The sequence below is a fragment of the Herpailurus yagouaroundi genome, unplaced genomic scaffold, assembly GCF_014898765.1.
Source record: "Herpailurus yagouaroundi ecotype Mexico unplaced genomic scaffold, PumYag 141, whole genome shotgun sequence".
Lineage (NCBI taxonomy): Eukaryota > Metazoa > Chordata > Mammalia > Carnivora > Felidae > Herpailurus > Herpailurus yagouaroundi.
This window is the reverse complement of record NW_024412396.1, coordinates 61,523,774-61,536,097: the sequence shown is the minus strand read 5'-3', so window position 1 is coordinate 61,536,097 and position 12,324 is coordinate 61,523,774. Positions and strand designations below refer to the sequence as shown.

General features: G+C 36.7%; 1 protein-coding gene across 12 annotated transcripts in view; it reads left to right on the top strand.

Annotated features, from left to right (window-relative positions):
- EML5 (EMAP like 5) overlaps positions 1 to 12,324 on the top strand; it is a 181,420-nt gene that overhangs the window by 93,346 nt on the left and 75,750 nt on the right. For all 12 annotated transcript variants that reach the window (XM_040477952.1, XM_040477951.1, XM_040477950.1 and 9 more), the window contains 4 exons: positions 2,963 to 3,165; positions 3,776 to 3,887; positions 5,176 to 5,303; positions 10,678 to 10,819. In XM_040477952.1, coding sequence (XP_040333886.1) covers positions 2,963 to 3,165; positions 3,776 to 3,887; positions 5,176 to 5,303; positions 10,678 to 10,819 — 585 coding nt within the window. The remainder of the gene's footprint in view (positions 1 to 2,962; positions 3,166 to 3,775; positions 3,888 to 5,175; positions 5,304 to 10,677; positions 10,820 to 12,324) is intronic.

Genomic DNA, 12,324 nt, shown 5'->3' with positions numbered 1-12,324 from the left:
GAATTCTGACCTGTTTTTCCCCCTCATGAGTCCACTTAGTTATTCTTACAAGTTCTAACAACTCTGACTGCCGTGTTAAGAAAAGTCAGTCTTCTGAATACATTTGGAATATGCCCACTTTTTAAAAAATTATTTTTTATTTATTATCTTTAAAAATTGTTTTTAATGTTTATTTATTTTTGAGAGAGAGAGAGAGAGACCGAGCATGGGCCAGGGGGAAGGGCAGAGAGAGAGAGAGGGAGACACAGAATCTCCAGGCTCCAGGATCCGAGCTGTCAGCACAGAGCCGGATGAGGGGCTCAAACTCTTGAATCGTGGGATCGTGACCTGAGTCGAGGTCGGACAGTTAACTGACTGAGCCACCCAGGCACCCCATATGGAATATGACCACTTTTCATCATCTTCCATCCAACCACCCTGGTCCATGCCACCTTTATCATTTGCCCAGATGATTGAAATAGACCTCTGACTCCTTTCTTCCTTGCTGTTCTCTGATTTACTCTCAACCCAGAAATCAGAATGAACCTATTAATACATGATATGCCAGATTTCATTCCACTAACCATTTCCCATCTCATGTAGAGTAAAATGTAAATCCTTACAATGGCCTGTAATGCTGCCTTTGACCTCTATGACCCCATCTCCCATTACTTCCTCCCTTATTTTCTTTGCGACACCATACTGACCTCTATAGCTGTTCCTTGAAGGTTCTTGTCACATTCCTGCATTGGGCCCTTGGTGATCCCTCTGCCTTAAACCCTCTTCTTGCATGGCTTGCTCTTGCTACCTCCTTCATTTAACTTCTACCTTCCCAGTGAGGCCTTTGTTAACCACCCTACTTAAAACGGGCCTCTCCCATTTCTTATCTCCCGTTTATGCTCACATTTTCTACATAGCACCCATCATCATCAGTTAACATACTGCACATTTTGCTTATTTGTTATATTTATTGACTGTCTCACCAGGAAACTCCATGAGAACAGGGAGTTTTGTTGTCTCTTTTGTTCATAACTTTACCCCCAGTGCCTTGAATAGTGCCTGGCATATATATTTCCTGAAGGAATGAATAAGTTCAGTTGGGAAAAAAATTGGGCAAAAGATATCAATAGGTAATGCATGGCCAATAAAAATAGGAAAATATAAAAAAATAATCAGAGAAATGCACATTAAAACCATAGTAAAATTAGGTTGGTATTTCATATCCCCCAGTCTAACAATACCAAATATTCCTGAAAGGTGGGAAGCAACAAGTACTCCTTTCACTATTAATGGGAGTGTAAATTAGTGCCTCAACTTTGTAAAATAGTTTGGCAACAGATGATACCTCTCATTTATATGCTTTCCCTTTTGTGAATACCCTGTGGTCATTCCTGGGCATTCCTAGAGAATCTCTTGTACTTGCATAGAAGAGGCCTTTACAAGAATGTTTAAAGCAGTGTTGTTTTCAATAGCAAAGGCTTGGAAGCAACTCAAGTGCCCATTAATAGGAAAATGGATGGACGGTTATGTTCATATAATGGAATGCTTACAGGGTTACAAAAATGCATTTCCTAGATGTACAAATCAACATATATAAAACTCCAGTACAGATTGTTGGTGATAAAAGCAAGGAATATAGTTGACCCTTGAATAGCATGGGAGGTTAGGGTGCTGACCCTGCATATAATATTTGACTCCCCAAATACTTCTAATAGCCTACTATTGACCCAAAGCTTTACCAGTGACATAAACCATCAATTAACACATATTTTATGAAGTATATTATGTAGTATAATTTTACAACAAAGTGAATTGGAGCAAAGAAAATGTTAAGAAAATCATAACGCATGCCCCTGGGTGGCTCAGTTGGTTAAGTATCTGACTCTTGATTTTGGCTCAGGTCATGATCTCTCAGTGCATGACATCGAGCCCCATGTCAGGCTCTGTGCTGAGCCTGCTTTGGATTCTCTCTCCTTCTCTCTCTGCCCCTACCCCAAATGTGTGCACATACACTCTCACTCTCAAAAGTAAACGTTTTGGGGTGCCCGGGTGACTGAATCAGTTAAAGCATCCAACTTAGGCTCAGGTCATGATCTTGTGGTTTGTGAGTTCAAGCCCCGTGTCGGGCTCTGTGCTGACAGCTCAGGTCCTAGAGCCCGTTTCGGATTCTGTGTCTCCCTCACTCTCTGCCCCTCCCCTTCTCATGTTCTGTCTGTCTGTCTCTCTCTCAAAAATAAACAAACATTAAAAAAAATTTTTTAATAAACATTGTAAAGAAAGAAAATCATAAGAGAAAATCCATTTATTGGACTGTATTGAAAAGTATTGTGTAAAAATAGACTTGTACGCAGGTCAAACCACTGTTGTTCAGGACAAACCACTGTTGTTCACGGTACATACAGGATGGTATTATAGAAAATCTTAAAACATGGATAATCTAACATTGCCTAAGAATTTACAAATAAGTAGTAAAAATAAACATTACAAGGTTGCTTTTTCCTGTATTTTAAGTATGCTTATAAATGTACTGCATTTTCCCAAACCACTCAATTTAAAGGAATGCATGAGAATAGTCAACATCACTTTCACAATAGTAAGGGGTGAAAAAGGGAGATGGGATTGGCATCATGTTTTTGTTGTTTTTACAATTTTATGTAGGTTGTTAGGGGATATACATACATCCATTGTATTGAGGTTTTTTGGTACTCTCTTGTTTTCTTAAATATGTCATAATAAAAAATTTCGAAAACCAACCAAAAGTGCTAAGGACTGATTAAAGCCAACTTAGCATATATGTTTTTATCCAAAAAACTATGGCCTAAAAGGTGCTGTGGGTGTGGCTGTCTCAGCCAGGCAAGTTGCTGATTGAGAGACTTATATTTTTCTTTTTAAGTCTCTATTTAAACATTTACAGTAGGAAAGAAATTTTATCATTTTATACATTTTAAAAGTGGTACTTCTGTGATATTTTTTTATGAACCAGGGGGAGGATTGATTGGAAGAAAAGGCTACGTGGGCACACTGGGGAAAAATGACACGATGATGTGTGCAGTATATGGATGGACTGAAGAGATGGCTTTTTCTGGAACATCCACAGGAGACGTGTGTATCTGGAGAGATGTCTTTCTTGTAAAAACAGTTAAAGCACATGATGGGCCAGTGTTTAGTATGCATGCACTGGAAAAAGTAAGTATCCTGAAGATATTTTTACATTAAACATAATTTGATCATGGATTGTAGAGCATTTTCACAAGTAAAGGAGTATTGCCTTTCTGCGGAGCTGAGCCACCCAGTAATAATCTGTAAACTAGAGCCTTTCTGCCTTCTTTTATTCCTCTTTCAAGCTTCTGAACACAGAGTGAAATAGGTCTGCTATTAAAAAACAGTTTTAACTCAATACTTCTTAATCTCTTCCTGTGTGTCAACAATGGCTTAAGTGCTTTATTATCACCATATCCTGTGAGGTAACTACTGTTCTTATCCTCTCTTTTTGAAGGATGGGATTATGAAGCATCCAAGAGAATATATGTATCTTGCTAAAAGTGGTAGAGTTACCTTATGGTTCCAAATTACAAACCTTGCTCTTAAAGTCCTGTCCTAAAAGTAGAATGTTTAGTGTTACTGTAAATATTTTTGTAGTTTTCATGTTGATGTATAAAAAACATAATAGATTCTTATGCTAATTTGTAAGCTGTAATTTTTAGCTGTAAATGTTCTTTCCTCTAGAGGTTTGCAACATAAAGTTACTTTTTTCAATATTTAGATCTTTATTAACTTGAAGCTTTTACTTTCAAAGGGATTTGTAACTGGAGGAAAAGATGGGGTAGTAGCTCTTTGGGATGACTCCTTTGAAAGATGTCTCAAGACCTATGCTATAAAAAGAGCCGCTTTGGCACCAGGATCTAAAGGTGATTTGAGATTTAATTTAATTTGAGCAGTAAAAGGTTAATTGCTCCTTAACATGCATGGCCACTGAGGTGGAGCACACGGAATATATTTTTCCATCTTTACTAGATAGGCATCAGAATTCAATGGGAAAAGCTGTTTAACTGGGTGCCAGAATCATTGCTGTCCTTTCATAATCTATTTTCTGTGACACAGATGGTAAAGTATTAGCCAAATGCAAGATTATTAGTGATAATTTTATCATTTTTAATTTTTCAAAGAAAATTGCCCACATGGGCATCACATTTACCATCAGTCAGGAATTTGTGTTCAAGCTTGGCATTTTGTTTCATGTTCGTGTTTTGTTGACCTTGCCTGTGTATCCTTGCAGGCCCTTCCTTTTACCCTTGCTCTCAATGTATTAAGGCATTACACCACATTCTCTGTGACCTCCAGGCCTTTCTATATGCTATAGCTTTTGCCTAGAATTTGCCCTTCTCTTCCCTCTTGCCCCTTCCAGTTATCTGACAATATACTCATTTTTCAAATCTCAAACATTATTTCTTCTAGGATGATTGCTTCCACTCCCATCTCCCTTCCATCCCCTCAAAAAAACTAAAATTCCCTTATGTTATGCTCCTGTTTCACTATGTTCCTCACACAGGGCCTGTTTTCCGCATTATATGCTCTGTGAGGGCAGGAGCTGGCCCTGTTATGTTTACAAATATATCTCTGAAGCCTTCCTAGGACATAGTAGACAGAAAAGCATCAATCTTGAATTGAATTAAAAGTACTGACTGGAATATTGTAGGTGCTCTAAGAAAGTAAGGATGTGAATGAGGAGGGGCAAATATAAGAGGAAACGGTTATTGGAATAGTAGTAGGAGAGCTGGGATAATAATTGTATATAGGTGGTACTTTTTTACTTATTTATTTTGAGAGAGAGAGAGCGGTAGCAAGGGAGGGGCAGAGAGAGAGGGCAAGAGAGAATCCCAAACGGGCTCCACCCCCTCAGCACCAAGCCACTGTGGGGGGCCGATCCCATGAACCACTACTACACCATGAGGTGAGCAGAAATCAAGTCAGACGCTTAACTGACTGAGCCACCCCTGCACTCCTAGGTAGTTCTTTTGAGATTAGTAAATTGAGTGGTTTGGGAAAATGCAGTGCATTTATTAGCATACTTAAAATACAGGAAAAGGCAACCTTGTAACGTGATTTTCATTGTCAAAGTAGCATCATCTGCAATATGTACATCCTTGTATTCTAGTGACTTTATACCTAGAAGAGTATCTCCACTTAACATTTCAGGTCTTCTCTTGGAAGATAACCCATCTATACGTGCCATATCATTAGGACACGGTCATATTTTAGTTGGCACAAAGAATGGTGAAATACTAGAAGTGGATAAAAGTGGCCCAATAACACTTCTGGTCCAGGTAATTTGAAAAAAATTAATATACTTTTTTTCCATTTATATGCAGTTGATTAATATGTAAGAGCCAAAAGTTAACAATAGTGAAAATAACGTTAAATTAGGGAAATATATCATAATATATACCAAAAATTTTTATTTAATTATAGCTAGATGAGTAGATATCAGTAAATAAACATGCACATTATCTGTGGAATAATTGCCAATATTTTAAGTAATTTCTTATCACAAAACAAGAAACCAATGAAAAGAAAAAACAGTTGTAATTAATTTAACCAAGTCAATTTATTTCATGTTCAATTTTATTTCTTTGAAGTACATTTGTTGAATCTAAGGTAGTTGTTTTTCTGTGAAACTCTTCATTTTCATCCTTAAGTTTCTAATTAAAAAAAATTAAAAATGTACACTAAAATTTTATTGCTGAAAATATTTGTCAGTGAAAATATTAATAAAACAAATGTTAAAATAATAAAACAATACAAAAATAATAGCAATACCAACACTTGTGTGGTAGAAATATAAAACGAAAGAGCAGGATCACCTGATCCTTAACATTTTCATCAAGAATGCTGTATTGGGGCGCCTGGGTGGCTTCATCAGTTGGGCGACCGACTTCAGCTCAGGTCATGATCTCATGGTCTGTGGGTTCAAGCACCGTGTCAGGTTCTGTGCTGACTGCTCAGAGCCTGGAGCCTGCTTCAGATTCTGTGTCTCCTTCTCTCTCTCCTCTGCGCCCCCCCCCCCTTGTGTTCTATCAAAAAATAAAACATAAAAAAAAAAACTTAAAAAAAAAACCAGCTTTGCCTTTAAAAAAAAAAAAAGAATGCTGTATTAATTTTTTAGGTATACATTTCCTATATATATTATATCTTTCTGAAAAGTATGGAGAGCAATAAATACTTTAAAACACAGTAAGTGAGGTAGGATCTACCTAATGAAAAATTGTCCTCCAGCTCTATATGGTAGGACCAATTTTAAGTTTGCCTTTTATTCTGAAAAAGAATTATGTTCTTTCTTATTACAGACTTATTTTTTTCTCCAACCCCACTCCCCCCACCTCACTTTTGTTAAAACATCAAAGAGCACACTTAGAGGAGAGCACTGCACATGCTTTAATGTTAATGTAATATCCTGATGTACCAAGGAGAATTTGTAAGCAAATAAATATACATATTTACAAATATACAAATATGTACAAATATATATATTTGTATATATTGTATACAAATATATACAAATAATACATATAAAACAAAACGTTTTATATTAAATTTACTGTCAAAATTTGGTGTCTTACTCTTTAACTTCAGTTACATAATATTCCTTTAAAAATTTTTTTTTAAGTTTATTTAAGAGAAAGAGAGCGAATGAGGGTAGGGCAAGGCAGGATAGAGAGAATCCCAAGCAGGCTCCACGCTGTCAGCACAGAGCCCAACAAGGAGCTCAGTGTCACAAACTGTGAGATAATGACCTAAGCCGAAATCAAGAGTTGGACACTCAACTGACTGAGCCACCCAGGTGCCCCACATAATATTCCTCTGAAGTAGAAAGATGGTAGAGTCATGGTATTTAACATTTTTATGATCTCTTGGAAAATACTAACACAAGTACACTTTTACAGGTGAATCCACAGACAGAACTTTCAAAAACACAGACAATTTTATAATTGTAAGAAAAGATTTTGAAGTGATAAATGACATCCTGTTATTTTTCCTATTTATTATAGAGCTTAAGATTTCAGATGTCTGCTGTCTCCTAAACATCAGAAACAAAACAAGGATGTCGGGTCTCACCATTATTGTCTAGCATTGTGTGTGAGGTCTTAGCCAATCTAGAAAAACAAAGCAATATAGGTCTAAGTGTTGGAAATAAGTGGAGAACACTGTCAGTATTTGCAGATATTTTAACCCTATACTTTGCATATTCAAGAGAATAAACTGAAAAATTACTAGAATTAAGGAGTCTGGTAAAGTGAGATTCAAAATCAACATCTAAAAGCCAATAGTATTTCTATATATCAGCAATAACCAATTAGAAAAATATGACATAGAAATAGTACTCACAAAGAAAACTATACAATAGCCAGGAATAAATATAGCTAAAACTATGGAAGATCAGTGTTAAGAAAGCCATAAAGTTTTACTAAAGACATAAAATATCTAAATAACTTATGAATTCAGTATGATCATAAACCAAATCCAAATGATATTTTTCAAAAATTCTGGAAAGATTTTTAAAAAATCATCTAGAAGAAACAATACTCAAAAAGAGTGCAGAAATTTTTGAGAAACTCCATGCAGGAAATAAGATAAAACTTATAATAATTAAAAGTGTGGGGGGAAAAAGTGTGGAGATATACAGGGAAATGCAAATCAAAACCACAGTGAGATATCACCTCATACTTGTCAGAATGGCTAAAATCAAAAACTCAAGAAATGACAAGTATTGACAAGGTCGTGGAGAGAAAGGGTACTCCTGCACTGTTGGGAATGCAAACTGGTGCAGCCACTCCGGAAAATAGCATGGAGTTTCCTCAAAAAATGAAAAATAGGACTACCCTGTGATCCAATAGTCACACTACAGGGTATTTACCCAAAAATACAAAAACACTATTTGAAAGGATACATGCACCCTATCTTTTTTGCAACATTATTTATAATAGCCAAACTATGGAAGCAGCTCAAGTGTCCCATCAACTGCTGAATGAATAAAAAAGACGGGTGTGTGTGTGTATAAAATGGAATATTATTTTGAATATATTATTCAGCCATAAAAAGAATGAAATCTTGCCATTTGCAAGATGGCAACATGGATAAAGCTACAGAGTATGATACTAAGCAAAATAAACCAGTCAGAGAAAGACAAATACCATCTGATTTCACTTGTGTGGAATTTAAGAAACAAAACAAATGAGCAAAGGGAAAAAAAAGAGACCAAAAAACCAGACTCTTAACTGTAGAGAACAAACTGATGGTTACCAGAGAGAAGGTGGGGGTGAGGGATGGGTGAAATAGGTGATGGGGATTCAGAGCACACTTAATCTTGATGAGCACTGAATAATATATGGAACTATTGAACCCCTATATTGTACACCTGAAACTAACATTGTATGTTATCTACAGTGGAATTAAAAAAAAAAAGTGTGGAGATATATGTACATAACCGGGCATTCAGAAGAACACAGAAGAAAAAAAAAAAAAAAAACATGTACAGCAGTGTTTGTAGCAGCATTCTATGGGTCAGTTTGAGGAATAGCACCTCTTAACAATATTAAATTGTATCCATGAACATGGGATCTTTCCATTCAGTTAGATCATCTTTAACTTTTTTCAACAGGTTTATAGTTTTTAGTATACAAGTCTCATAGTATAATGGACCTCATTTATTCTAATAGGTTTTTAGTGGATTTTTAGGATTTTTTATATATAAGATCATGTGAATTGCAAATGTAGTTTTACTGTTCCCCTTCCAATTGGGATGCCTGTTATTTCTTTTTCGTGGCTAAATATCCTGGCTGGAATCTTCAGTACAGTGTAGATTAGAAGTAGAACAGACAGAGGAAGTATTCAATCTGTACCATTTAGTATTAACTGGATTTTTCATAGATGCCCTTTATCAGATTGACGAATGACACTTCTGTTCCTAGTTTGATGCAAGTTTTTATCATGAAAGATTGTGTCATTTGTCAAAAGCATTTGTCAAAGGCTTTTTCTTTGTCTATTGAGAGATCATGTGGTTTTGTTTTTTATTCTATTGATATGGTGTATTATATTAATTGGTTTTCATCTTTTAAACCAACCTTGCATTCCTGAGATAAACCCCACTTAGTTATGGTGTAGAATTCTTTTTGTATATGTTGGAATCAGTTTGTTAGTACTTAGTTGAGGATTTTAGCATCCACATACTATATATAAGGGATATATATATATATCATATATATATATATATATATATATATATATATATATATATGGGATATATATAAGGTCTATAGTTTCCTAGTGATGTCTGATTTTGGTATCAGGGCCATTTTGGCTCCATAAAATGATTTGGGAAGTCTTCTCTCCTCTTTGATAGTCTTTTTCCCTGACTACACCCAGCCGCTGAACTCCATTCAATTGCTGACTGATGCTGACTAAATTGCTACTGTTTTCAACACTTTCCCTAGAGCACAAATTGCTCAGCCTCCTTAAAGGGGACACCCCTTTCGTAGGTTAATGTTTGAGATTTTGACTTGAAGCAGTATCCTCCCAGCAGTCTCTGAGATTGCCCTAGTTCTGTTGAGCAAACTCACTAGTCTTCAGAGTAGCCTGTATGTTTAAGGAGTACCAGTCAGCTCCCATTTGCCTTTCATCACAACCTTCATTGTTTTCGAGAGCACCTTTAGACTTGAACTTTTCTACACTGTGAAGCAAATGAAGTCATTTCCTTTGAGAAGACATTAGGAGCTATTTTATGGCTTGCTTTTTCTTCCAGGCACACTATCTGATCCAAGGCTCTGAAGTTGAGTGTTTGGATAGTGATGACTCTTTTCTGAGTGTCCCTTGCTTTAGAAACTGAGTGCTCCATTTTGTGGAAGGGGTAGTAGGGAGCAGTAGCCTCAAGTCTTCTTGGGTTGAACTGAAGCCCCAGTATTCTTAGTGGCATGACCCCCAGTGTAGAACCTCCATCTCAGAATAGGGATGGCAGAAGGGAGTTCCCACCTGTGTCCAGCACTCATCAAGGTTTCAGCTTTTAGCAGGCATTGAGGGCAGGATAAGAAATGCAGTCACCTGCCCCTTCTGGGAAGATAGCTCATTAGAGTAGGGAAAGGAGAGAGAGCACCCATACCCTGTGTTGTTTACATCAGTCTGGTGTGGAGTTTTCAGGTCAGTGAGTTGGAGATGGGGAGGAAAGGAGTGGGTCTTGGTTCAAATACTGCAAAACTCTCATTGTTCTTACCAAATATTAGCAGACTTTCTTGAGTAAATGTTTCGTCCTTTGTCATATTCCCTTGGAACCATTTCCGGAGACCTTAATTTTTTATTATTATTAATTTCACCAGTTTCACTGGGGAGCAGGTCTGCAGCACTCCTTGTTCTCACATGCAGGAATTTCCTCCTCTGTGGCAGTTATTAACATTCCAGGGCAACCAGTTCCTATTCTCCCCACTCAGTGAATATTTTAGGATTTTAAACTAGTTTAAATAGTAACTGATTGTAGTGTAATTGTGAAGATAAAGTTGTTACTGAGGTATTTTAAGGTATATTCCAAAGAGAAAGTTTTAGATTAATCCATTATTCATTATCCTATCGTATATTATCAGGTGTTGTCTTTAGTTTTCTTTTAAAAACACATATATTTAGGTTAAATTTATCTTACCTATGTTCTCTTTGTAGGGACACATGGAAGGAGAGGTGTGGGGTTTGGCTACACATCCCTATCTGCCCATCTGTGCTACTGTCAGTGATGATAAAACCTTAAGAATATGGGATCTGTCTCCTAGTCATTGTATGTTGGCTGTCCGGAAACTGAAAAAGGGTAAGAGGCTCTCAGACTTGAGCACAGATTAACATGTTAGTCACATTTAGTCACAATTTTCTAACTCTTCACAAATCTAAGAAAGCTACAGTAGGTGTATAAAAAAGGCTTTACAGGGGCGCCTGGGTGGCGCAGTCGGTTAAGCGTCCGACTTCAGCCAGGTCACGATCTCGCGGTCCGTGAGTTCGAGCCCCGCGTCGGGCTCTGGGCTGATGGCTCAGAGCCTGGAGCCTGTTTCCGATTCTGTGTCTCCCTCTCTCTCTGCCCCTCCCCCGTTCATGCACTGTCTCTCTCTTTCCCAAAAATAAATAAACGTTGAAAAAAAAAATTAAAAAAAAAAAAAAAAAAAAGAAATGTGATAGAAACAGCAGATGAAAGGATTGTCAGGCCATAATAAGGGCCAAGTTAAAGTTAGGTAACATGAATTTGTAATTCAGTCAGTTAATTTATTTTTTTCTTCTATTAAAAGAGTCTGTTCTTCTAGGGTTACTGTATTCAACATTTGTACTTAACTAAAAATCTGAAACTAATCACTGTCTCTAGAATAATTGAACTCCTGTCACTGTCTCTTCTTCTTTTTTTATTTTTGAGTTATTGATGGCCAGCATTTTCATTCTTTAGTTGTTTTTTTCCCCCTGAGATCTAGAGATTACCAAATGTTACATCAGCATTTCTCTACTGAACTTTCTACGTGAAGGGTTACAGTAAGATCACAAAACCATAGTCACACCTCTGTGTACATAGGAAATCACAGTATCAAATACTCTTCTTCACAAGGCCATAGGAAGCCGATCAAATTTGGAACATACCTTTAATAGACCTCAGATTTTCTTTCTTTTTTTTATCGAGGTATAATTGACACATAGCATATTAGTTTCAGGTGTACAACATAATGATCCAATATTTGTGTATATTGTGAAATAATCACTACGATACATCTAGTTAACATCCATCACCATACATAGTTACAAAATGTTTTCTTTTTATGATGAAAACTTTTAAGATCTACTCTTTTAACAACTTTCAAATATGCAATATAGTATTAATTATGATTATTATTAATATAGTGATTATTAATCATAGTCACCATGTATGCCCATGACTTACTGATTTTATAACTGGAAGTTTGTACCTCTTAACCCTGTCATCTACTTTGCCCACCTGCCACTGGCAACCACCAATGTTTTTTTGTATCTACGAGTTTGTTGTTTTGCTTAATGTTTTTAAATTTATTTATTTTTTTTAACGTTTATTTATTTTGAGACAGAGAGAGACAGAGCATGAATGGGGGAGGGGCAGAGAGAGAGGGAGACACAGAACCAGAAGCAGGCTCCAGGCTCTGAGCCATCAGCCCAGAGCCCGACGCAGGGCTTGAACTCACGGAACGTGAGATCATGACCTGAGGTGAAGTCAGATGCTTAACCGACTGAGCCACTCAGGCGCCCCTGTTTTTGTTTTTTTAGATTCCACATATCAATGAGATGGTATAGTGTTTGGCAAGATGT